Source organism: Capricornis sumatraensis, chromosome 4 (assembly GCF_032405125.1).
Source record: "Capricornis sumatraensis isolate serow.1 chromosome 4, serow.2, whole genome shotgun sequence".
Classification (NCBI taxonomy): Eukaryota; Metazoa; Chordata; class Mammalia; order Artiodactyla; family Bovidae; genus Capricornis; species Capricornis sumatraensis.
The window spans coordinates 158,369,934-158,397,119 of record NC_091072.1 but is presented as its reverse complement, the minus strand read 5'-3'; the positions used below and the strand labels follow the sequence as shown (position 1 = coordinate 158,397,119).

General features: G+C 52.9%; 1 protein-coding gene across 1 annotated transcript in view; it reads left to right on the top strand.

The window, feature by feature from the left end:
* The window catches only part of EFCAB6 (EF-hand calcium binding domain 6), a 232,641-nt gene extending 206,322 nt beyond the window's left edge, over positions 1-26,319 (top strand). Inside the window, exons 27-32 of the mRNA XM_068971554.1 lie at positions 7,347-7,574; positions 15,142-15,372; positions 16,911-17,070; positions 18,381-18,508; positions 23,200-23,349; positions 26,197-26,319. Coding sequence (XP_068827655.1) covers positions 7,347-7,574; positions 15,142-15,372; positions 16,911-17,070; positions 18,381-18,508; positions 23,200-23,349; positions 26,197-26,319 — 1,020 coding nt within the window. The remainder of the gene's footprint in view (positions 1-7,346; positions 7,575-15,141; positions 15,373-16,910; positions 17,071-18,380; positions 18,509-23,199; positions 23,350-26,196) is intronic.
* Positions 26,320-27,186: the final 867 nt, after the last annotated feature.

The window sequence follows — 27,186 nt, the reverse complement described above, 5'->3', positions numbered from 1 at the left end:
CATCTGTCCCTCCCCGGCGTCTCCAGTCACCCAGAGCGCGGCTTTGCAGAAAAGCAAGGTGGGGACCAGAACATGGGCGCCTGACCACCTCGAGCCCAGTGCCCCTGATGGGCAAGCCGGGAGGCCCTGCCCTCCCGAGGCCAGTGGGTGCCCCGGGAGGCACGGGGTGGGGAGGGCTGGGACCGCATGCCCAGGGCCCAGGGACCTTCTGGTCCCAGGCTGGTCCCGTGTGCACAAGGGCGATGGCCGTGGTGCCGCTGGGGGCGGGGCCCCCGGTGACCTCTGTTTCAGTTTGTGTCCTGTTTGTAGTTTCCAAGTTTTCTGCCATGAACACACAATAATCACCTCTGCTGGCAGCCCAAGAATATTCTCCAACCGGCCGTGAAACCAGCTTTGGGACAAATCCAAGTCGCCCTCCCTTTCTGCATCCTCAGCCTGGTCCCTGGTGTGGCTCTGGGGGCTTGGGGAAGAGAACTGGAGGGTGCAGGAGGCCAGCGCTGCTCCCCCGACCTTCCGGGGCCCGGGGACCTTCCGTTCCCAGCTTGCCGCGTGAGGTTTGCGAGGATGTGTGCCTCCTTCACCTCCGGGCTCTGAGGTTTTCTCCTCAGGGAGCGATTCCCATCAGCTGTGTCGAGAGTACACAACCCGTCTCGTAAACTCTGCTCACCTGTGAAACTGGCTCTTCTGTCTCTCCCCGGCCCCAAGACCCTCCCCTGGCAGAGGCTATTTAAGGATCATCTTTTACTTCCATCTCCCGCACATCAGCAGAAGAGCCAGGCACGCAGCAGACGCTCCCGGGGCGTCTGTGGATGGCCCGATGCAGCCATCGTGGGTGTGCGTTGCGTGTTCGTCCTCTCTGGGTGCATCACCCGTGTGTGGGTCACATGCCTGCCTCAGGTGCTTGGGCTGCCCCCGTTCCCGCCCCTCCCCCTGGGGCTCTGGGATTCAGTGTGACCCACGTGTCACTGTGATTTCCTGCCCAGGCAGAGGTGGGCAGTCACACCGAGCAGGGCTCCTGGACCCCCACCCCTCCTCTGCATTGCTTGCCACCGAGCCATCCCTGCCTCCTGACCTCCGGACCCCAACCCACGGGAGAGGGAGGCAAGACTCGCAGCTCAGGAGCCCCAGTCATCTGCCCGCCTCTGCCCTGGCTTACTCCTCCTCCAGAGAACAAGTGTTAGTGCTGGTGTGTGTGTACACACGTGTGCGTGTGTGTGGTCATGTGGACCAATTTGCTGCACCCCTTCCCACTCTGCACACTGCAAACATTTTACCATACTGTTAAACTGTTTCTTGAAGCCTTCCAAATAGCTGCATTGTAGAAATACTGTGGTTTATTTAGCCATTCTCCTGATTTAGACAATTTTGACCTCCAAAATGTTGCTAATTTTTTGTGAACTGTGTAAATAATACTGTATGTGTGTGAGTCACTCAGTCATGTCCGACTCCTTGCGACCCCATGGACTGTAGCCCCCCAGGCTCCTCTGTCCATGGGATTCTCCAGGCAAGAATCCTGGAGTGGGTTGCCAATTCCTTTTCCAAACAATACCGTAACGATCGTGATTTCACGAGTTCATCTTGTTCACTTCCTTGAGGAGAGTCTTCGAAGGGCAGGCGCCAGGTGGGAGCACAGGCACCCTCACGGCTCCGCCTACCTTATTCTGCCTTCCCCAACGCTGATATTGTCACTCCAGAAATTTGTGTTTCTTAGAAGAAAAACAAACGGAATCTTGGTTTCATTTGCTTTTTTTTAAAGAGTGGTGAAATTTTTTAACTAACTATTTCGCTTGTGGCCGCACTGTGTCTTCATCGCGGCACGTGGGCTTTGCGTCAGCTGTGATCGGTGGGGGCTGCTCTTCAGCTGTGGTTGCGGGCTTCCTGTAGCAGTGGCTTCTTGTTGCAGAGCGCAGGCTCTGGACGCCAGCTCGGCACTTGTGGCACGTGGGCTTAGCTGCTCCACAGCCTGTGGGATGATCCCAGACTGCGGGGTGAACCTGTGTCCCCTGCCTTGGAAGGCAAGATTCTCAACCACTGGACCACCAGGGAAGCCTCTAGATCAGAGCTTTTTAACAGAAGACCTAGGGTGGCTGTGCAGAGCAGTCATTTGTTTGATTGGCTGTGTTGGTGACACTGCTTATCCATTCTTTCTCTGAACAAAGATTAAGGCCCCACTGTGTGCCGGGTTCTTTAAAGCACTCGGGGACTGAGCAGTGAGCAAAAGACCGGAGCCCTGGCCTTGAAGTTTATTTTCTGTTGGGATGGAGAACAATTAGGGTAAATATAAGGGGCATCAGAGAGCGGAACGTGGGATGGAGAAGGAGAAGGGAAAGGGCGCGGGAGTGAACGGGTCGTTCGGCTCAGGAACGTGGTGTGAACCCTGAGGGGAGGGCAGGAACAGCAAGTGCCAGGGCCTTGAGGCAGGAACGAGCTTGTGTGTATGAAGCACAGCAGGTGGCTGGCACGGAGTGAGGTCAGAGGTCCCAGTGGGCGGGCTGGCGGCCCTTGTGATACCCTGCCGGTTGCTCCAAGCAACGTGGGGAGCCACTAGAGAGCTGTGCATGACCTGGCCTGCACTTTACAGAGGTCGTCCTCAGGGGAAAGTGGTGCTGGCTTTCTGATTATGGCTTGGCCCTCCCGCACCCCTCTGCCCAAAGGACAGGTGCTAGCACTTGCATGTGATGCTAGTACGTGCATGTGATGCTCCTGCGTGTGTACTTTTAACAGATTGAGGGTGGAAGGAAGGGGGCTGTGATTTGTGGCAAGACGATGGTGGCCTGGACCAGGAGGTGAGGGTGGAGCAGTCAGCTTCCAGGTATGCACTGGGCGTGGGGCCACTGGGGTTTGGGGGAGGTTTGGATGATAGATGATAGACAGATTGCATGATGGACGCATCACAGAGGACTCCAGGCTGGGCCACTGGGCGTTTCCATTTGCTGAGATGCAGGCCTTGGCGGGGGCGGGGGGAGGGGGATGGTATTTTGAAGCTGTTAACTCAAGAGGGAAGAGAGAATCCCTTTATGAAACTGGGATGTTCAGTTTTGCTTAGGAGGGCTGCCCTCACCCAAAGGTATCTTGGAGTCAACCAGAGCCACACCGCACCCTGCTGCTTTTTGTTTTTATTCCACTTATAAGTGATATCATATGGTAATTGCCTTTCTCTGTCTGCCTTACTTCACTCAGTGTGACAATATCTAGGTCCATCCCTGTTGCAACAAATGGCACTGTAAATGCCAGAACAATGTAAACGTTCCTTTTTATGGCTGAGCAATACTCCATCGCGATGGCAGCCCACTCCAGTGTTCTCGCCTGGAGAATCCCAGGGACGGGGGAGCCTGGTGGGCTGCCGTCTATGGGGTCGCACAGAGTCAGACACGACTGAGTCGACTTAGCAGCAGCAGCAGCAGCACCCCATCACACGTGTCCCACACCTCCTCCTTCCTGCTGCCTTTGTAGGTTTGCAACAGTGGGCTTTGTGATGTCAGGGCTCAGTCACAGAAGAGGCTTCTTCTCTCCAGAACAGCCTGGGTAGGTGTCCACTGTTCTACTTGTGTGTCCGGGGCCTTACTGTTCTCATTCTGTTGTTCTGTTTATATCAAGTTTGTGATGTTTTGATATCTGGTGACTCAAAAACATCGTTGCTAGCCTCTTCCAAAAATTTCATGGCAAATCTCACATTATTTATGTCTCTATATTAAGTTTAATATCTATGTCTAATGGGTCCCCCCTCAAATAGCCATTGTGATTTTTGCTAGAGTTTTATTTATTTATAATTTGAAAAAGGTTTTCTCTTTTGAAATGGAGTCTTCACATCCAGAAACATGGTATGTGTCTGTTTTTAGTTCAGTCTTGCTTTGATAACCTTCAGTAGAATGTGTCTGGCTTCCTTCATATAGGTCTCATGCCTTTCAGATGAAATCTATCCCAAAGTATTCAATAGCTTTGTCATTAACGTGGATTTTTTTTATGAGATAATTTCTAACTAGTTATATTTATTGTATAAGAAAAAAGGTATTGTGTTTTCTTCAATTTTTACTTTAATTCAGCCACTTTCATAATTGTATTGAGATTTTCTAGTTGTACAATCATACCCAAGAGTAATGATAAATGTTGTTTTTCAGCATTTGTTTTCAGCTGTTTATTTCATCTTCTTGTCTGATTTCAAAGGCTAGAGCCTCTAAAAATGTGACTAGCAGAACTGACAGTGAGCCTGCCTGTCTTGTTTGTAACTTTAATGGAAATGCGTCCTATTTCACCCGTGTAACACATTTACAGATAGTGTCTGATTAATACTCTTGTGTTTAAGATGTTCATTTTCCTCCTGTATAGTATGTGTGCTCTTTTCTATTCGATACCATTTTATCAGGAATGACTGCCAAATTTTGTTAGATGAACTTTGCCATGTGTTGATATGTGACCTTTGCTAATTATAAGGAAGACTTCCTAATTCTTGGAGTAAACCCTAATTGATTTTGGTGTGCCCTTTTAAAATACAGCACTAAATATTCCTAAAATATTGGTTTAAAAATTTTTTTGTTATATTTGCCATTATGTCTGTAAACTAGATTGGCTCATATTTTTAAAGTGTTTCCTTGATTATATTTTTGTGTTAGGGTAATATACAATGAACTGGAATGCCATATATCCCTTTTTGTATTCTGGAATAATTTGACTAATGTAAAAATTATCTAGCCTCCCTGGTAGCTCAGCTACCAGGGAAAGAATCCACCTGCCATGCAGGAGGCCCTGATTCAGTTCCTGAGCCAGGAAGATCCCTTTGAGAAGGGATAGGTTACCCACCCCAGTATTCATGGACTTCCCTGGTGGCTCAGATGGTAAAGAGTCTGCCTGCAATGCAGAGACTGGGTTGGGAAGATCCCCTGGAGGAGAGCATGGCAACCCACCCACTCCAGGGCCTGACATCTTTTTAGTGATAGATGGTAGCTCTTTTAACAGCTTTTTAAACTTGTTTTTTGATTACCTGTCTATTCGTAATGTTACTTACATTAAATTTAGTAATCTATATCTTGCTAGAAAATGATTCAATTTCCTCTGGAGTTTAAAGCATATTAACCTAAGATTGCCCATTTTACTTTGTTAGAGTTCTTCCATACCTGTTGTTAAAACAGAAGAACTTCTGATTTGTTTTTTGTGTTAACACTTTCAAAGGGCATTCACACACCCCGTCTCATGGAAGCCTAGATTCCTCCCTGAAAAAATGAGGAAACTGAGGAAAACTTGATTCCGTGGCGTGTGGATGTCACACGGCCAGTTAGGGCCAGAGTCAGAAGGGTCTCCACCTTCCCCTGTGCAACACGACACCCGTGTTCTTTCCAGTTATGCTCACCCATGGCACGTCCTCCTCAGGCCCCAAAGGTGTGACCAGCATAAGGATGGACTTCGAGCCTGAGTCTCCACCCAGCAAAGATCCCTCTACTCTCTGACCACTGATGCCCCCCGTCATGGTGTTTAGGGAAAGGACTTCATACTTAGACACAGGAGGCATGTTTTCAACTGTTCAAAAAAGTGTAAGATGCGTCTGTAGGATCACTGTTTTTTTCTAGAATGAGAAATGAAAGGCGTTCATTCACTTTGCAGATGGCTCCCAATGGACGTATTTGAAAGCATCTGTCAACCTTTGGGTGGGCGAGGATGTAGTGGGCTGTGGTTTGAGTGTAAGGGTGTATAGCCACGCTTTTGCGGGTGTTGTCAACAGCATCCCATGTTTGATACACTTTCGTAGAGGAACGTTCTGCTGTGTCCTGCAGGAAAGTAGCATATAATACACATACTCCTGTGGAACTGCTGAACTTGAGTCATGACCAAGTTTTCACATAGGTTGTGGGGATTGGATGCGATCATCTGACCAGGTGCTGGTGCTTTGAAAGAACCAGCCTTCTAGCCACCAGTCACTAATGGTTTTGGCTGGAGAAGCCCAGAGGATCTGAGAATCCACCCTGGTTTGGGGATAGCCTTCATGCCTTGTTACCCCTGGGTTCTCATGGAGCCCAGCCCCCACCTGCCACCCCAGGGCCCCACCCCTTCCACATACTCCCGGAGCCCACCTGCTGATGTGGTGACCACAGGTCTAGCCTCTGGGGCCTTTTCTTAGTGGCAGAAAACAGATGCTGCAGGCCTTGCCCTTCCAACTACCCTTGCAGGAGGCTCAGGACTCAGTCGCCACCCCCCCCCCCCCACCCAGCCCCGGCATCTCCCTTCCAACTCCAGTCTCCTCGGTGCCCAAGGTAGACATAGAAGCCCTTGTTATTTCCAGGGCTGTTGAGAATCAATCAGTAACTGAACTCACTGCTCTTCCTGTGGTCTCTCTGTCCACCACACTGATCATCAGCAGATACTGAACGTGGGCTGCAGGCCTCCACAAGCCCCTCTGGCTTACCTGGCCACGTGCTTGTTGCCAGCCCATCAGCCTGCCATCCAGTAAGAAGATCCTCTCTTTCCTCCTGGCTCACTCCTCCCTGCAGAAAGCTGCCCTGTGCCCAGACTGGTCCTATCCCTCCTCAGGGCTCCCCATCACCATGGACAGCATCCCCAGGCCCTGTAAGCACCTCCCAGGGGTGCAAAATGAGATCTAGGCAAGCAGGCCAGCTCCGTGGTCCCTGCAGCCTCCAAATACAAGACTCTATACTCACCAGGATTAAATCCCTGTGGGTCTCAAAGTCTCAGACTTAAAGGACACTTAACCAACAGTGGAGCTGCAGCATAATATGGTAGCAGTCAACAAAAAGAAACACCATTCACAGGACTTCCCTAGTGGTCCAGTGGCTAAGACTCTACTTTCCCAAAGCAGGGGGCCCGGGTTCCACCCCTGGTGAGGGAACTAGATCCCACATGCCACAACTAAGAGTTTGCATGCCACAACTAAGACCCGGCACAGCCAAACAAATAAATTAGCAATGCCATTCACATCACAGCTGTCATGAGCATAAATCAACCCGTACTGAGGGCTGGAAATGAAAGCAGTCTGAATCCGCATCCCTATTGATTCCCTTACCACCCAGAGCAGACAGTCACTGTGTGTGTGTTCAGCAAACCAGAGGACAGGCGGAGTGAGTGAACGGCTGGGGGTAAGAGGTGTGCCCTCCTCGGGCCCAGCCCTGGCCCTGCCCTGCGGGCTCAGTCGCTTTGGTCCCCTCTCTGCGGCTGGTCAGCCCAGGCTCCCGCTTTCCAGGCAGATCTTCACCCGCAGTCAGGCCTCTGGGTCTCTCTGACTCCTGGCTCAAGTTCCTCATGAAGCTTGCCTCCCGGGCCCCACCCTTGTCTGAGGTGCCCAGAGCTAAGGCAATTCATTATTCACTAAAGGGATCAATTTTCTGTTCTGTTTTACCCAGACTGCTGTAGAGTGGGCTGAGAAGATGCCCAGAGGTCCACGGTCCTTGTCGCCCAAGGAAATGGCAAACCAGGAGTTGCTGGCTCGCCTGCACAAGGCTGTGACCTCCCACTACCACGCCATTGCCCAGGAATTTAAGAATTTTGACACCATGAAGACGAACACCGCCTCCAGGGATGAGTTCCGGTCCATCTGTACTCGCCATGTCCAGGTTCTGACGGACGAGCAAGTAAGGACTGCATTCTGTTCAGCCTCCTATGCAGTGTTGTTATGAGCGTCAGGCCAGTTGTTTCCCAGAGTATAGAGAGTTTAAGGTTTTTCTCTATTTTTCAAATATGAGAAAGGGTTTGTTTTGGGTTTTTTTTTGGCAGGTTGGGGGAGAGGGGGTTACTGTTGTTGTTTTAAATCTTACTAAAGAGACACAGGAGCCTTCTGTTCCTGTAACAGGTATGGAATTCACCATCTCAATTAGAATGCAAGTCATGTCACCTTTATGTTTAAAATCAAATTAAACTCGGCTCCAACTCCCATTACCCCTCTTACTCCTTCCCTGGATCATCCTGGGCCCCAACTGATCCAGAGAGATGGCCGGTTTCTCTCCACACTTGAGCCGGGGTGGGGGTTGGAGATGGAGGTGAGGCTGGACAGAGCGGGTGCTCAGCACGTCCCATGGGTGGACCATGTCCACGTCCCCCACCCAGACCCCAACATCCCAGGGGCTGAGCAGCCAATAGCACAGAGCACCAATGATCTGAACACACACGTGGCCGTCCCTTCCCCCCAAGAAACCGGACTGCCACCAGCCCGCTCCTGCGTGCAGACAAACCGAGGCCCTGTCCATTCCCAGAGAATAATTCAGACGAAAAAGGAAATCCAGAACACTCACAAATGCAACCCAGCCTCCCCTCTTCCTCCCGGGTCCTCTCCGACCTAGCCCAGGCGCTTCCTACAGCTCCCCGTGTGGGAATGTCATTCTGTCCCACCCGCCCCCCCCCCCCACTCCACCCCAGAGCTGGGAGAGACTCCACCCCAACCTCAAGACTCCTAGTCTCAGAGGTTTAGGGGGAGGACTGAAAATAACCTTGAGCGATGGTCACACCCACCCTCCAGCCCTACTCAGGCCGCTGAACTCACTACCCTAAAGAACGAATTTGTTAAAGATATTCCTAACACGAGCATCAGATTTCACTTTCCCAAAATGCCAGCTTTTCTTAGGCATTGAGATCGCTTTTTTGCTAAGAAAAGTCAAGCGCTCTTTCCAAAGAATTCTGTCCCAAAGAACAACCACACCAAGTGAAGCTGTTTGAAATACATCTCTCCACAATGGATTGCTCCCAATGGATGGAAGCCTTTCAAATTGATACAGTTGCATTTATTATTCTATGGAGCCAACTAATAAAGGTTTTGCTAATAAAGGTTTTGCTAATAAAGATTTTTCATTCCATCTAAATGAGTAAAATTTTACTCTAATTATAGATGTAAATTAATGACATGCTGGCGTATCTGGCATTCTCAACAGAGAATTTGATTTTAATGGTCTACGAAGAAAAAGCTTCACCATCCGCAGCACAGACACCCCCACCCCCCACCCCATATCCCCTGCCACACAATCAAGCACTTACTTTTAAACGCTGCCTTCTAAAAATACACGGACATATCTCAGAGACAGACTGCACCATCGAAAGCGTCAAAGTCTGGCATAAGTACCACGGTTTAAGTTGGGTGATGATTAGCAGAAACTGTGCTATACTGGGGAAGGCTGCTTCTACGTACAGGCTGGTAAACAGAAAGCAAAAGCCCCCGAGATCCATGTTTTCTCCTCGCGTGAGCTGCTTAGCCAACAGCCTTCTCAGGTGGATGGTCCTGAGTCTGGCAGAGTAAGGCACAGAAGTAACGTGCACACTGGACTGGACACGTCTAGACCCTTCAGCCCAGCATGGGGACGAGTCCACCAGAGACACTGGGACAGGTCCGGCCAGGTTCAATGGCTTGCTGGTACAGATTCTAGGACTTAGTTCATCTATGTTATAAACTTATCTCTAAAAGATCCAGTCATCGTGGATCCGAGGGGCCAGCTTTCTTGACTTAACAGAGCTCCCTAAATCGAAAAGTGCCCCATCTCTGGAAAACTCTGGGCACAATTAACCTTTCAGGAAAGGAGAGTGGCTTTCAGAGCAGGTGAAGTTGGACATTGAAGGTCTTCATGGCTCTGCATAAAGCATGTTATAAAAGGCCATAGAACTGTGTCCACTTGGATCTGGCTGAAGGAGACAGGGGCCCCACGGGGAGAGCCTATCCCAGTGAGGCGATTTAGACCAGCCCACGCTGACTGCCTAAAGACTGTGACTACGCAGCTGCATTAGGGAGAGGAGCTCAAACACTTCTGAACATTCCAGATGTGATGCTTCTAAAGCAGACACCTCTAGGAAGTGAGAGAAATGCAGGCAGGCTTGGATTTCAACCCTGCTTCTGCACTCGTCCAGCTGTGTGACCTTGGAGCACTCAGCCTCTCTGAGCTTTGGTGTCCTTCTCTAGGAAATGGGACAGTGCTCCCCAGGCTGGTCCAGGAGCCCTCCACCCAGGCTGCAGTTCTGCCTTCTCCATCTTTGACCCCTGCTGTCTCTGCCTGCCCCCGGCCCCGCCCCCTTGTATCTATCTGGTCAAGTGAATTCTTGACCACGCCTTTCCCTGCTGGGGCTGACCACGCCCAGCTTTGCCCTACCCACCTCCCCCACCCAGCTCTCCATCACCACCCCTTGGCACACTCTTGCGTGTCCTTGCGCACAGCGCTGTCTGTCTTGGGTGCACAGTGAGTGCCCAGAGGCAGCAGACACCCTCTCCTTCACTGAGGAGTGGACTTCTGGTCCTCTGAACAGAGTGCTGACATCAGGTCCTGGGGAACCAAGGAGGGCCTGCTCCCTGCCTCCCCTGAGTCTGCATCCCAGGAGGGTAGAGAGAGGTTAAATGCCTGTGGGAACATCATTTCTGTGATTCCACACCACTCTCTGCTGTAAAGGGAGGTGCGGCATGCTAGGAGAACAGAGCTAGGGGCTGGTCTGGACCCAAGGGGTCAGGGTGCGTTCCTTGAGGACACAGTGCTGGCATGTGGGCCCAGGAGACACACCCTGCTCATGGGGTCTTTGTTCCTTGAGGGGCAGATGGACAGTATATAAAATGTGTTAAGATGTGTGTATGTTGGATGGCCATAGAAGCAAAAAATAAAAACCAGGAAAGAGGGCAGTGCTGGGGAATTGTAGGGAGGGGTGGGGGCAATACATTGTGAGGACGACAGTCAGGGGAGGCCCCTGAGAAGGAGACATCTGATTAAAGACCAGGCCAGGTGGATGGCTGGGAGCAGACGAGGTCGGATCATGGATGTGTTTCAGAGCTGGAAGTAACAGGATTTCCTCAGTCAATCCGAGTGCGAGAGAAAGACAGGGGCAGAGGATAAGGAGGCCGAAGGAGCCAGGGATGGGGTGCTGCGGGGTTGGGGGGGGGCAGGCGACAGGGTAGGGGGGTGTTGGGTGCCTCACTGATGTGATGTCCACAGTCACACACCTTTGGTCCCACTTCCACTTCCTGTTCACGTCCTCTTTTGCTCAACCGCATCTTTACTTGCCCTTTCAGGGACAAGTAAGCCAGAGAGCTTCTCTATTTCATGCTCATCCTCAAAAGATAGTTTGGCTGGGGATAGAATTCTAAATCCAAGTGTTCTCCCCCTGACACTTTAAAGTGATCTCTTCGCTGCCTTCCAGCATCTCTCTGTGCGGGTGAGACATCTGCTAATTATCACATGCTTTCTCCAGGGCCCAGATCCCAGCGAGGAAGAAAGGCAGGGGCTGCCAGTGCCAGTTGCCTTTTACCAGAGGCCCTGCACGGAGAGACTGGGGGTGAGGTGTGAGGAGGCGGGAGCCAGGTGGGCGGTTGTGATAAGCCCTAAAGGCTCCACACACAGCTTGCCCAGGCGGTTCAACCCTGGGCATGGTTCCCACTTGCCAGGTGGTCCCGAAGCTGCCGTGGCTGGTCCTAGAGACTGGGCTCCTCCTCTGTTGGCCTCCAGGCCTCTATCCTGAGTGACCGTGGAAATCCGGTGCCCACAGTTGGCACAGGCTAGCCGTGGCTCTTCCCAGCTGCCTCTGTTTCCACGTCAGGCGGTGGGCGATGGCCTCATTCTAACTGCCCGTCTTACACGGGGGCATCTCGTCCCTGTTCCCGGGAGAGTCCCACCCACCACCTGCATCCCACCAGGCCACCAGTGCCACGCTGCTCTTCTCTGTCTCTCTTTAATCCCATTTCTCTGTTGTGTTTGAACGTAACCGTGCATTTTAAAAAACAGTTTCCACCTCTTGGCCGAAATTCTCCATCTGTTCATGCGTGTTGTGCAGCTTTTCTGTTACATCCGTGGACACATTAGTTCATGGATCTAACGTGCTTTTTAATCTCATTAGTTTAATGTCCGTAGTTGTTTTAACGTCCTTGTCTGATAATCCCCACACTGGGGGTCATCTCTGAGTCTTACCTGTTGACGGCTATATCTCTCGGCAATGGGTCAGTTTTCCTTTCGTTTGTGTGTAGAACTTTTAAAAAAAAAAAAAAAAGCTGAATTACAGACAGTATGTGCAGGAGAATGGTAGACTGGTGGAATGCTGTTTATGGCTGGAAGCAGGCTCACCTCTCCACTGCCAGGCTGTGAGTGTCGGGGTTTGTTGCGTCAGTCTGGTGGGTGATCGAGCCTCATTTGAATTTTGTTACTGCTACCCTCACCCCTTGTGTGCTCGGGGGGCAGATCCCTCCAGCAGAAGGAGCCCCCTGGGCTTGAGTGGACGTGCTTTGCCTCCCTCAGCGGCTTCGCTTCCCAGGAGAGGGTGTCTGGAGAAGCGGGGGGTGTCTCACGCCTGTCCTCCACCAGTAGCTTGACGTGGCCCCTTCAGGAGCAGCAGCAAAGGCCACAGAAGGAGGGCTTGTGAGCTTGATCATTCCCTGTGCCCGAGACTCCCAGCCTGAGCGCCAGCCCCCGTTTGGCCTTCGGGAATTTGCTAACATCTCAGCTGATTTCTTCCCACACTCCCACTTCCTCCTGAGCCCCACTGGGCATGAGAGCTGGGGTGTCAGGATCTCCTTGGAGCCTTGGGGCTTGATGGAATTCAGTCCTCTTGGCTTCTGCAACCTCAGCTCACAGACAGGCTCAAGAAGAGTTCTGAATCTGTAGGTATTTGGCTTTTTTCTTGCTGGTAAGATGGAGTGGCGTTCCCTTGCCGCTTGCCGCCTCACGAGCAGAAGCAGGACCGAGGTCCTGAGTCCTTCGTGTTTAGTAGGCCGCTGACTGCTCCTCTGCATTCCCAGGGGCCGTTCAGCAGGCCATGCTCCGCCACGTGACGTGGAAACTCACTTGCTTTTCAGCTGATTCACAAACCACAAGAATTCTGCCCAGGTTTCACGTCCAGCTCACAAGCCTGTAATTCTCCAGAATCCACTTTTGGGGTGCCCATTCCCAGTCCTCTCGAGGCCTCGCCTGTCCCCGCAGCACCCCACCCCCAGCCGCCATCCTGAGCTGCATCCCTGGCTCCACCAGTGTCCTGGGGCGTAACCTGTCAGGACTGGAGAGCCACGTGTGGCCTCCCGTCCTTTCCCGGCCCACCCAGGCCCCTGTTATCCTGTTGCGGTGTAGTCACTAACCTATGTCCTTTTGCAACCTCATGGACTATAGTAGCCCGCCAGGCTCTTCTGTCCATGGGATTTCCCAGGCAAGGATATTGGAGTGGGTTGCCATTCCCTTCTCCAGGGGAATCTTCTTGACCCAGGGATTGAACCCGTGTCTCCTGCATTGGCAGGTGGATTCTTTGCCACTGAGCCATCAGGGGAGCCCCCGAGTCATCCTAGGGATGTGTATTCTTCCCGTTGAGACCCCTTCAGTTACAAGAAGATGAGAATAGGGTTTGCGTGGTCCTGCACTGACCTCACTGCCTCACAGGATTTCATCAGGAAGGTGGTGGGCCCTGCCTCGTGTGCCTGAGAAAAGCCCCTTTTGTTGTTCTGGGCTGTTTTGTAAATATCTTCACATCTGTGCTTCAACTTCTCGCCGCATCCCATCCTTTGTCTCTGTCCTTCGTAGCATGACCTTCTTCCTGCCCGCCTCCCAAGTCTTGCCAAGATAGGAGGGCATGAGAGCCCACCGGCAGCCCGCCCTCCTCTTCAGCTGCATCTCTCTTCCATAAAGCCCTTCCTGATGGGTGCACTCAGAACATGGTTGAGCGTCCTGTCCCCTGTCCCTCTTCATTTCTAAAGGGTCTTCCCGTCCGGTCAGTTTTATCATGTGAGTCTTTGGGGATCTTCAGCCATTAACAAACATGCATTGAGACCCCAGTGAGTGTCAACCCCTTTGCAAGACAGTTGGCATTTAAAGATGACTTTCAGAGGCCCCTCCAGGGAGTCTCTCATCCAGGTGAGGTGTCACCTACAGGGGTGGCTTCCTCAGGATGCAGGTAGGAAGAGAAGAGCATCCGGTTTCCTTGGTGGTCCATGGGAACTTTCCTGGAGGAGACCTTGGTGCCAGTGAGGTCTGTCTGAGCCTCTGTGGCCACTTTCTCAAGGACCCTCACTTCCACTCCACGAGGTAGGTTTCCCTCATTGATCAAAACGAAAGCAACATGCAACTCTGGATGTGATAAATGACACTGAACTACACACACACACACACACACACACACACACACACACACACACCACACACACACGAAGTTGTTACATAAGATGTAACCTGGGAGGGAAGTTGGGCGGAGGATCCCGGGGACCTCTCTGTATCATCATTGGAACATCCTGCAAACCTGTAATTATTTCAAAATTAAAAGCTTAGCACAGAAAGCTTAGACAAGAAGATTGTCCCAAACTAAACCGTTTCTCCTTCTCAGGGCCTGGAACGTTCTCCTACTCTTCCTCAGCCCTCACTACGTCTTGTCCAGACTTTCAAGCAGCGGCGGACATGGTCCCTTTTAATTTGTCCCCGGAGCAAACCCCAGTGGAGCAGGCAAGCCGAGTGGCTTTCTGACCAAGTCGAGGGACAGGGCAGGAAAGTTCCTCCATGGCCTCAGGGTCGGAGATGCGGGCTGGAGGCTGGGCCTTAGCGGCTGTTAAAAAAACAAATGGAAGTTAAATCACCATTCTTTTCAGCTCCCTGAAATCCCTCGAGCCACCTAGAGTGGCTCCCGTGGCACTGAGTCGTTTGGTGATGTCCCGGCAACATGGGGCCCTCACTCAGCCCGGTGACAGCAGCCGCACTGACACCAAGGCCATAAGCTGCTCCCCGTCCTCCAGACGCCTTTCTTCTCATCTCCTGAGAGGGCACTGTTTGCCCTGAGGGCGACTTACACTGCACAGCGGCCCCGGGCTGTTCGCAGTGCTCTGGGGCTGTTCTGCAGAAGGGAGCCTCGCCGGGCTCCCCGGGGACCCAGAAGGCTGGGGTTTGATTTGCGTTTTCCCCTAGAACATTCTTCCGTCTTGCAGCTCAGTCTCTGTGACTAATGGCAAGATTTAATGGCCTTAAAGTGCTCGCTAAGGGCCCAATTCAATTAAAAAATGTCCCGCAGAAGCCATGGATAATCCATGCCCCCACCCCCCTCAGCCAACCCTGCTTTCCCAGGAAGCTGGGGCTGGCCGGCCGGGTGTTTTCCATTTTTCAATTTTTGTTTAACTTGACATGAGCCCGGGACCCAGCGAAGGAGCACATTGCCTTCGCTGGCTTCTGGTTCCCTTGCCTAGGGTGTGCGCTGACCCAAGGGTGACCTCTGCTTCTTTGCCAGTTTGACAGGCTCTGGGAAGAGATGCCCATCAACTCCAAGGGGAGGGTGAAGTACCTGGACTTCCTGAGCAGCTTCAACGTGGACAAGCCGGCCACGCTGCCAGCCACAGGCGACTCAGCCAAGGCGCAGAGAGGGAGCAGCGTCCCCGAGGTCTCGGACCGGGGCCGGTCCGCAGGGTCGTCGCCCACTCGTGACCCGAAAGCGGGGTCCAAGTCACGGAGTCACCCCTGCGTGAGTTCCTTCCCATCTCTCGGCATCTCACTGGGTCCGCGTTTTTCCCAGGCCAGGAACTTCATGTCCCCAAGGGTTCTGGTGACAGAGAAAGTGTCTTAGAATGAGCCCCCGGGCCTGGGGGCGGATTCTGGAGAGGAACCACTGGTGGGTCCTCTCAGTCACTGCCTTGGAGGGGAAGGAGGTGTGGGCATCGGGGGCAGAAGAGACGGAGGGGAATTGGGGGCCAGGGGGCCGGACCCGGGGGAGGGGGCAGGTCAGCCATTGTCAAGGGCGTTGTCACCCAGGAACACAGATGCCCCCAGGGTGGACAGATCTGCCGAGGGCCAAGTACCGAGAGGTAAGGGGTATTAATGCCCATTTTACGGTTGAAGATCCAAGACTCTTAAGAGGGACCTGTGTGGGCTCAGGGTCCCTTGTTAGCACAGAGAGACCCGTCGGCAAACCCAGGCTGTCTGACCACACAGCCCTGGTCCTGGGCCAAGCCCCCCAGCCCAGGATGAAAGGAGGGGCTCAGTCTTGCAGAGGGTCTCCCTTCCTCTGTAAGAAGCATGACAGGGTCTCTGGGGGGCGGGGGTGGTGTTTGAGGGGACGGCAACCGGGCACGTGAGCAGAGGTCACCACCTCCATGCTTCATGCAGGGTGAGCCATCCAAGATGGAGCTGGCTGTTCATTCATTCTGTCAACACGTGTCTACTGCGCACCTACTGTGTGCCGAGAATGAACACTGGCCCCTGCACTTGTGGAGTTTATGATCTCATAGGGGACGATGGGCAAGCCAGTGAACCTGCAAGTGGAGTGTTTAGCGCGTTACAGATGATGAGTGGATCAGAGTCAAGGAGGTCAGAGCACCCCAAGGACATCCACGTCCCAGTCCCCAAAACCTGTGATATGTACCTTACCTGCCGAGGGGGGAGTCAAGGTTGCAGATGGAGTTAGAGCTGCTAATCAGCTAACGAGATTGTCCCCGAGGGTCCAGGGGGCCCAACTGACTGTATCCAGTCAATGGGGACACAGAGGCGCATGGGACATGCAGGAGAAAGACCCACCCACCATTGCCTGGTGGCCCAGATGACAAAGAATCTGTCTGCAACATAGGAGACTTGGGTCCAATCGGGTTGGGAAGATCCGCTGGAGAAGGGCATGGCAACCCACTCCAGTATTCTTACCTGGAGAATCCCATGGACAGAGGAGCCTAGCGGGCTACGGTCCATAGGATCGCAAAGAGTCGGACATGACTGAGCGACTCACACACACATACACACCTATTGTTGCAGCTTTGAAGGTGGAGGACAAACGGGGCCTTGAGCCAAGAAATGTGGGGGCCTCTAGAAGCCAGGAAGGGAAAGGCTATATTTGCACCCAAAACTGTTCTGGTTAAAACGGCAACATCAGCACTTTCGTTCTGTCTTTCATTCTACTTCTGAAATAACACTGCCTATGAATTTTGCACCTCTAGACCCGGGTCACATCTGTCGGTTTCTCCTATGACATCCCTCTAGAATCTCCAGGTACAAGACCGTTTTCTTTCTTGCTAGACGCCCTCGAGCGTGAGCAGGACCCCGCCCCTGCAGAACTGCGAGCCCATCGAGACCAAACTTCGCAAGAAGGTCCAGGGCTGCTCGCGCGAGCTGCTACGCGAGTGCAAGGAGAGGGACCCCAACAGGCAGGGCGAGATCCCCGGCCCCGAGTTCCTGGGTGCGTCCCACTCCGTCCCCCCAGGGTGCTCGGGCCCACCTCCCGGCCCAGGCCCCCTCCTCCCGGTGGAGCCCAGGCAACCTGCAGGAGCATCGGGCACAAGGCCTCCGGATGCCTCCACCCTCACCGGGCAGGTCCACACCCACTGGATCAAGTCAGCACACGTGACTCTCGGGGCTAGAACCTGCAGGCTGGTCGCCGTCTCTGGGCAGAATATAAACAGGGACGGGTTTTGAGAGCCCAGGAAGGTGGCCGGGGGGCCAGGGGCAGCCAAGGACACAGCTCGGCGCTGTTGGTTCAATGTTTGCCATGTATCACTTTGGTAAACTTCAAATGGGCTTCCCTGGTGGCTCAGAGGGTAAAGAATCCACTTGCATTGCAGGAGATCCAGGTTCAATCTCTGGGTCAGGAAGACCCCCTGGAGAAGGGGATGGCTACCCACTCCGGTATTCTTGCCTGGAGAATCCCATGGACCAGAGAAGCCTGGTGCGGGCTACAGTCCATGGGATCACAAAGAATCAGACACGACTGAGCGACTCATAATTACTTGCTTACTTATCACTTTGGTAAACTTCAAGTATTTATAAAAATTGGTTGGATTTACGCTCCCTCTAATTGCTGCATACTGTTGATGCAACGAAAACCCAGAGCAACCAAAAATAATTAATTATAAAGAAAGAAAGCCAGACACAGATTCTCAAAGTGCACGATGGTTGTCTCTTCAGGGAGGTCCTGGTGTTCCAGAATGGAACTTTAAGGTCATCATTAGAATGAAAACCCCAAATGCACAATTTGGTGTAGCCTAGCACAGGGTCGGACACGACTGAAGTGACTTAGCAGCCGCAGCAGCAGCAGCAGCAGACCCCTGAGAGCGTATCTCTGAAGCCCAGTTGAAAATGCTTGCGCAGAGGGCCAAGTCTGAATTGCTGACCCCAGGGGAGCCCCTGCTGGGCCCACACCCCAGCACATGGAACCTTCCCTCCTCCCCACCTGCCCGGCCCTGCCCGACTCCTGTGCGGCAGGAACCTCGCTCCACGCTCTCGCTGCCTGCGGTCATGGCCCCCACAGTGCTGTGTTCCTACTGCTGTGACTGCAGCAACAGAGACCAGGCCAAGCTGGGCCAGCAGGCTAAGCCAGGACAGAGGGAGCCCAGCAGGACGCGGGGTCCTCTCCGTCCTGGCCACACTTACCCTGTCGCCTGCCTATGTGTTTCCACATCCGTCCAGCCAGCGGCCACAAGCCTGTGAAGCAAGGACCCGGCTGGGGCGTCTCAGCAAGTGATGAGTGATGAGTGAGTGAGTGAGTGAAAGCTGTGATTGGAAAGAAGAACAACGGGAAGTTCGCTTACTGCCGCCTCATGCAGAGCTGCGTCCTCCTGTTAAAAGCAAAGGAGACCTCACTGATGCAGAGAATGAACGTCCAGAATGCGAATGAAATGGTGTGTGACTCACCCGGAGGACAGGGGTGGGGCCGGGCTAGCCGGGTTTCTTTCTTTTTTCTCAACTCCTCCTAAACTCTGTCATTTCACTTCATGCAAGCGGTGCATGTATGAACCTTTACAAACCTGTAAAGGTCTGGAGACCCCAGGCTGGGAACCAGTAGCCAGGATTCAAGGCTCGCAAGCCGGTTGAGTGGCACCTGCCCAAGGGGACTTCTGTGGGTTGACAGAGGGAACAGTCAGTGGCTCACAGGACCGCCGGGAGCAGATTTAGGTCACTTAACTTGAGGCACAGGTTGTGGGGGGGGGGCGGCCACAGTGAAGGGAAACACCGGTGCCTTACACGTGACTGCTTGCTCGCTCCTCCGGCGTCTGAGACGGCAGGCCTTGCTCAGAGACGCGTGATCTTTCTTGCATAAGCTGCACCCACGATGCGTTGTCTGCAGTCCTGTTGTTGCTTCTTTGAAGAGGAATGAGACCCTAAAGATGCTTAAATCTTGCAACTGGAGGGCCCCTGGATTTTTACCCTTTTTCTGTCATTTGTAACTGTATGATTCTCACCCACACCCAGGTCAACCACACTGTTAAGGACACGCCTTTCTCAAGTCTTTCCAAAGCATGAAGACTTTCCACACTCATGTTCTACCATCTGTAACACTGAATTAAGTTACTCTGAATTAAATAAGTACGAACAGGCATTGTTGACTTGGAGACAAACGCAGCCAATGCCAGTCACCCTCAGACCCAGCTGTGGGGACCAGAGGTGTGGGGCAAGCCTGGCAGCCCCCGACCCAGACCCCTACCCAGGCCCCCACATCCCAGCAGCGGCTGAGTGATGGTGCACCTGCCAGTGTCGGGGTCCAGCCCCCGCAGAACCCAGGGGAACCTGAAGGAAAAACGGCATCGGCGATTGATTTAGAGAGAGATAAGGAAAGAATACTGTAGATAAGAAAATAGAGGAGAGAAAGAGGCTGATATTCCTTGGTTTACATAGAAAGCCAGTAAAACTTCGAGACAAGAAGTTTGCCCTGTTCACGGAGGCCACAGGTGCCTTCCCGGTCTCCCGAGGGAGTGAAGACACAGAATGTCTTCCCGTTCAGGTCTTAGAAACCTGGGCAGAAAAGTGAACGCAGGGAGCCTCTATGCTCCAAGGGATCAGCCTGAAAAAATAAAGTAAGAGAGAAAAAAAAAGAGAAAAAAGAAAAACACGGGGTGACCAAGCTTCTTCAAGCGAGGCCCCTTGTTTTTATTTTCAAAAGGGTCTTTTATACCTTTACTTGTACACAGAGGGAAATGAAAGATGCAGAGTCATACAGAGTCAGCCCAAACATTACATCTGTTTTGTCTTTATCGAAACCAGGATTTTTCTGCAAACCTTTCCCATAAACAATATTGTGTACATTATCTTCTGGCCTTGGAGGCCTGTGAACATTTTATGACCCTCTTTTGATAAAGGCTGTTCAACCAGAAAACTTATTTTCCCTGGAAATGTTTTTTTCTTATATTTCTAATCTACATCAGCCTCAAAAAGTATTAAACAAGTTACATTTCTCACGGAGTAAAGGTGCAGTGAGTTACAAGAAAGAACCTATTAGCTCAAAAGTCTGATGTGGTTAATTTCAAGGCTACACTTGTTTTTCTTACTTTCTCACTATGTTAACTAATGCACTCCCAGGTGCACAGTGGGTAAGAGATGTGGGAACTTAGCAACAAGCATTGGTCAAATAACGAAATCCTACATTAACACTACTCTAATAACTTTTAACTCTTTGAAAGGCTCTATGTTTTAGGCTTTCCATGCCTCTCACAGTTGGGAGGATGTAAATAATCATATGCATAGCTAGATATACCTGCCAAGCAAGCTATAATGCTAACAGAGGGGTTTTGATTGGAAATACTTTTCTCATGTCCAGGAGACTTATTAGCTATAGCCCTAAGTTGATTTTCTCCAGAGGAAGGTGGTCAGGGATAGCCCCCTGCTAATGTCAGAGGAGTTGGTGAAAGTCATGAAGTCGTAAAACAGACAGATTCTGGTTCTGGGGCAGATGCTCGAGAAAGCCTAGGGAGCCCCTCGAGTCCTGAAGCCTTGCTTAACAGTTCTCTTCCGCATGACCCTGTCACGGGTGGGATCTCCCGTGGCGGCTCCCGGCAAGCCAGCAAACAGTGGATTCCATACAGCGAAATCTGTCATTCTGTGCAAAATCGCGCCGCATCTCACCATAGTTTCTAGTTTAGACAAGCAAGAGCTAGCACCAAAGGCTTACAACAAACTATGGAAGGAAAACTTGGCTTTATGACAATTATTTCTCTAGCTCAATTATTCTGTAAGTAGAGAAAATACTTTCCTCGTTCAGTTGTCAGAGGGCCAGCCTGCGAGCATAACTGAAGAGCCATGGAGACGCCTGCCCGCTCTGGCCCTCCTCGGCTTCTTTGGGCCTCAGTTCTGTAAGTGAGGGGTGGCCTGCTGGGAAGAGGCTCCACGCCCCCTTCCAAGCCCCCTGTGAGCAGAGGCCAGCCTGCTCCTAGGTGAATCGCCTACCCTCACAGAGGCGTCCAAAGGCTGCTCATGGACTGCTTGGGGGGCTGGGGCTGACTGAGATTGTGTATGGGAAGTGAGAGACGCTCTGGGATAGGACCCCCCACCCCCCAACCAGGAGCCTGGGCCCCCGGGCAGATGTCCCAGCTCACCTCCATGTGCCCCTGCCTTGCCCCCAGCTCTGGTCATTCACCCAAACCCAACCACAGCCTCCACTCCGCAGCTCAGGACAGTCCTGCCTTCCATCCAGGAGCCCACCCTGGGCCTGATTGACAGGTGGTGAGACTCCCGGGAGCCTCTCCCAGGAAGGAGTGGGACCAGGGCCCGCCCTGCCCTTGACTGGTCCCCTCTGCAGGTGGCCCCCGGCCCCACCGCACCAGCCATCTCAAGGGCCATTTCCTTTTCCAGCGCTTTGAGGCTTTCTCTGTAGCCTTAACAGCAGACACTCCTCTGAGGAAGTGAGCTGGGGCTTTGCTTTTTTTTTTTTTAAATAATTCCAGTTATTTATTTATTTTGGCTGTGCTGGGTCTCTTTTTGCTGCACAGGCTTCTGTCTATTTGCAGCGAGCGGGGGTTACTCTCGCGTTGTGCTGCACGGGCTTCTCACGGTGGCGGCTTCTCTTGTTGCAGAGCGCAGGCTCCAGGCTTGTGGGGTCTCAGTGGCTGCAGCTCCCAGGCTCTAGAGCACAAGCTTTCCCTGCTGGCTCAGACAGGAAAGTGTCTGCCTGCAGTGCCAGAGACCCGGGTTCAATCCCTGGGTTGGGAAGATCCCCTAGAGAAGGAAACAGCAGCCCACTCCAGTACTCTTGCCTGGAAAATCCCATGGACAAAGGAGCCTGGTAGGCTGCAGTCCATGGGGTCGCAAAGAGTCGGACGCGACTGAGCAACTTCACTTTCAGCAGTTGTGGAGCACTGGCTGAGTTGCTCCGAGGCACATGGAATCTCCCAGGACCAGGGATCTAACCCATGTCTCTCCTGCATTTGTAGGCAGATTCTTAACAAGTGCGCCACCAGGGGAGCCCCGGGACTTTGCTTCTGGGGGGCACTGCTAGCAGCCAAGGACCCCTGGGTGGGGTGGTGTCCCGGGCTGGGATGGGAAAACCCTTTCTCAAGCCGGACTTAGGTGTGGGAAGAGCAAGTGCTCACAGAATCCCTTCTCTTCCGTGGGTGGGGACCAGCTGATTGGTAAATTGGCTGCTGAGAAAGCTACCGGGGATCTGGTGAGTTTCTATCATAGGTGCTAAAGGATGCAAAAATTGAAAGCAATTTAACATTGTACTAATGTGTTTTACGTGGTGCCATGTTAAAAATTAAACTTTCCCAAAATGTATTACACATTATTGCCTACAGTTCACCTCTGTGATATTCAGACATGTGTTGGGGCTAAATCATGCTAAAATATCTTGTTTTCAAATCTAATAGCACCTAAATGAAATAATCACAGTGTAGTGTGCTGTCTAATTACTAGATATAATTACAACCTTGCGATTTTTTAAAAACTCTGTTCATTATAAGAACCTACTAGAAGATCCAAATTGAACCTCTTTCTCCCCCCCCCAAACTATTTCGGTTATCTGCCTGGCCATCCCCTCAAATACATGGGGACGGGTTCCCTGGGAGGTGGTCTGGTAGTGTTGGCATCAAACGGAGCCCCGAGGGGTCCTGATCCTGCCCCTTTGCCTCCTTGAGCCTCCATTTCCCAATCCAGGAAATGGGGATGAAGAGACCTACCTTCCTCCCAGGAGATGCTGTTTGTGATGAGATTTGTTTAGTCACTAAATCGTGTCCGAGTCTTTGCGTCCCCATGGACTGCAGCCCGCCAGGCTCCTCTGTCCACAGGATTCTCCAGGCAAGAACACTAGAGTGGGTTGCCATTTCCTCCTCCAAGGGATCTTCCCAACTCAGGGATCGAACCTGCATCTCCTATGTTGGCAGGCAGATTCTTTACCACCGAGCCACCTGGGATGAACCTGCAGACTCCCTTCTAGCTGGGAACCCTGGGTGGGGAGTGAGCTCTGGAGGCCAAGACAGAAGCCAGGCCCAGGAGAGGAGCTCACAGCACCTTGCTTCCCCCTTCGGCCACAGCCTGTCCACACCATCCTTCCCACCCCAGAGCTCCTTTCTCACCTCCTCGTGGGTTTTGGCTCTTCTCCCAGAAAGAAGCTGGTGCCGAGACCTGCTCCTTTTACTCCGCCTTGCTTCGGATTCAGCCCAAGATCGTGCACTGCTGGAGGCCGATGCGGCGCACGTTCAAGGCCTACGACGAGGGCGGGACGGGGTTTCTCAGCGTGGCTGACTTCAGGAAGGTGAGCGTGGCTCTTGCGGGGCTTCTCCCTCCAAATAGGACGCAGTTGCCAAATGCCAGCGGCCAGAAAAACCTCACCAAAGGAGCCCCCAGCCCCGGAGGAAGGCCCAGGCGCGGGCAAGCTGTCCAGATCTCACTTCCTGGGTTCCCCCAGGTTACTGGAGGCTGCGTCCACTTGTCGTCTGCTGCCAACCCCAGGCTGTCCCCACCCCAAAGGCTTTTAGAACCCCGCCGGGCCTTCCCGGGGCACCAACACCTGAGTGCAGCCGTCTGCTGCCGCTGCTCCTCAGAGCCTGGCCTACACCCCATGCGAGGCCGCAGAGCAGAATGATGACCTCGGAGACTGAGGCACGTCCCGGGCGTGGCTACTCAGGGTCTGCAGACCCCAGCCCTGCCCTGCAAGAGCCCCCTGCTCAGTCCTCCCCTCTCCCTCCGCTGTCCTGGCATGGAGGGGCTGCCCACCCCAGACCATGCAGTCTGGTCAACCAGCTACCCCAGTAGAGACTGGACTCCGGGGCCTCTCCTGCCGGTCTAGGGGAGCACCTCGCCTGCCCCAGTCTACCAGCTGTGATCGTGACGCCCCCCAACAGCCCCACCTCTGGAACAGAATCTATGCTAGACTTTACCCTGCAGAACCTTTGGAAGTTAACATTTGGAGGGTTTCCTCCCGAAGGAAAGAAACGGGCCACCCTCAAGGGTGACTTAAAACTCCCACATTTGGAATAATTCAGAACTCCTCAAATTGTCAGCGGGCCGGCTCCCATTCTTTGCTTCTCTCTCCCATCCCTGCCCTAGCTAACCACTGAGGTTGAGAAAATAATTGAAGTCTAGAATGTTAGATTAAAAATCAAATATTATAGCCAGGAAAAAACACTCAGTCAAGACATCAAAGCAAGAAAGGGTTATTACCTCTCAGTGCACTTAGGAAAAATGTATTCCTTAGATTTCTCTTCGCTTCAACAACTAAAACAAAAAATTTTTTATGTAAAAACCTTTTCTTAAATAGCAATGCAGGCAGATGAACGGCAGTTAGTGGGTCTGAATTTGCAAGGACCCCCTGGAAAATCCCATGGACGGAGGAGCCTGGTAGGCGGCAGTTCATGGGTCACTAAGAGTCAGACACGACTGATCGACTTCACTTTCACTTTTTACTTGTATGCATTGGAGAAGGAAATGGCAACCCACTCCAGTGTTCTTGCCTGGAGAACCCCAGGGAAGGGGGAGCCTGGTGGGTGCCGTCTCTGGGGTCACACAGAGTCGGACACGACTGAAGTGACTTAGCAGCAGCATGCAGGGCACTAGAGAATGAGGGTCCCCCTGGAGCAATCCCCCACCCCTGCCCCAGCAACACACACACAGTGGGTGGGGCTAGGCCTGTCGCTGGAGGTCGTGAATACCCTGTCATCTCCCTGACGTGGGCTCCAGCTCACAGCGCTGGTTAGTCACTCACTCATGTCCAACCCTTTGCAAGACTATAGCCTGCCAGGCTTCTCTGCCCATGGAATTCTCCAAGGAAGAATACTGGAGTGGGTTGCCATGCCCTTCTCCAGGGGATCTTCCCGACCCATGGATCAAACCTGGGTCGCCCGCATTGCAGGCAGATTCTTTACTGTCTGAACCACCAGAGAAGCCCTGGTCTTTACTTTGGGGTCAAATACAATTCTCAGCCAGAGAAGAGAAAGAAGATAACACCCTAGGAACTTGGGGTGGGTGACAAGCAGGGAGGGGGCAAGAGAAACGGAGACGTTGCCCTTGGCAATGAGACCTGATGGGTGCTGGGCCCTCCGGACCCCAGGTTCACTCCCCTTTCTTGCTCTCAGCCCATCAGCCCCAGAGGCAGGCCAGCTGACCTCAGCCCCATGGGCCCGGGCCAGTCCTGCTGGCCCTGGAGGAAACTGGGGTTCTTCCAACCCCGCTCTCTAGCCTCCTCTGAGAAATGAATTATAACACAAAATATACGTAGGAAATGTATAACCTAATCTTCGTATTTATTTAATAGAGTATCTATCACAGTTTGTCTCAGTTGCATGTAACAGAGGTGAAATAAATCACAGCAGCTTAGACATGGTAGTTTTCTTCTCATGTAAAAGAATCCCAGAGGTAGGAAGTCCGGAGCTGGCATGGTGTCTGGACTGTCATCAGGGACATCTGTATTTTTTTTTCTACCATCCTCAACACCTGGATTCCTTCCCCAAGGTCACCTCATAGCCCAAGACAGCTGCTGGAGCCTTAGCATCACTTCAGCATTCCAGGCAGCAAAGAGAGAAGGAGGGCATGCCTGTTTTCTTTAGAGGAGGCTTCCTAAAAGTCCAGCATAGCATTCTCATTTCGTTTTAGTGCCCAGAACTGTGAGAGAGGCTGAGAATTGTCACCTTTCATTTTGGCTGGGCACACAGTAGCCTGGAAGAAAATCAGGGTCTGATAATGGAAGGGGAAGGGCCAGTGGATAGTGGTTGGGAAACCAGCAGGCTCTGCCCTGGATGTATTACTATTGAGTCGTAACTACGCGCTGAAGCCTGCGCCTGCCCTCCTCCCCTCCCTTGAAGCTGCACCCCCAGGCCTCCCACCTAGTTACAGCTCCGTGGCTAGTCTCCCTCCAATCCCCTCCGCTCTGTCCGTCTTCCTCGTCCTCCACGTTGACCAGCCTCGCAACACCTGTGCTGCTAGACAGGGCTGCCTTGCTGGAGGGGTGGGGGGTGCGGGGGGAGGGCGTGACTCTGGAGGTGGGCTGTCCAGGCTCGGGGAGGGAGGAGAGGTGGGCAAGGGCCCAGCCCCTTCCTGGCAGCCAGCCCCCTTGGTCTTGGTCTTGAACGGCTCCAGTACCAGGGGCGGCGCCTCTCCCCCGCAGGTCCTGAGGCAGTACAGCATCAACCTCTCCGAGGAGGAGTTCTTCCACATCCTGGAGTATTATGACAAGACGCTGTCTTCAAAAATCTCCTACAACGACTTCCTCCGGGCCTTCCTCCAGTAGGGGCCCTGCACCGTGAGCCCAGCGCCGACAGACAGGGACCGCAGGGCCTGTCCCCACGCCTCAGGAAATCTATCAGCAGAGGGCCTCATGAACGTCCGGGGCATCCCCCCAAGCACAGCCCACACCCGCGCCCAACCTGCATCTTTCTGAGGTCAGCCCAGGCCTGGGCTCCAGGGTTGGCAACGGCCGCTCTGGAGGGCCCCGGGCTGCCCCACTGAGCTCAGGACCCCTCTTAGTCTGAGTAGATTAAAATGTTAGCTTTTGCAAGAATGATTCTTGAGACTTTAAAAGAACCACCAACAATAAACTTGGAAACTCAGAATTTCTGCCAGTTTTATTCGTTAAGAGACTGCTGGGTGACTCAAGGACAGCCCCCTCCTCCACACAAGCCCTGGGGCTTCCCTGACGTGGGTCAGACCTGCGCCCCTGCCAGGCTTGTCCACAGGGCCCCTTCTCTGTCCTGGGGGCACAGACACCAGCCGGACCCCACGAGGAGCGGCCGACATCTGAGTGAGGCCCCGTCGGTGCAGCGGGGGCTCAGCCCTTCCGGGCCCAGCAGTACCCATTTCGGAACGCAGCAGGGTCTGACAGACTAGGTGCTGGGCTGTGTGCTTAGTCACTATTGTGCCCGACTCTTTGCAACCCTTGGACTATAGCCCGCCAGGCTTCTCTGTCCAAGGGTTCTCCAGGCAAGAACACTGGAGTCAGTTGTCATTTCCTCCTCCGGGGGATCTTCCCAACCTATGGATCAAACCCAGCTCTCACACTCTTTACCGTCTGAGCCGCCTGGGAAGTCACACCAGGGAAGACAAGCCAAGAGAAGTTTTAAATCACCATAATCCTATCCACCCATCATGAAGCAGATGG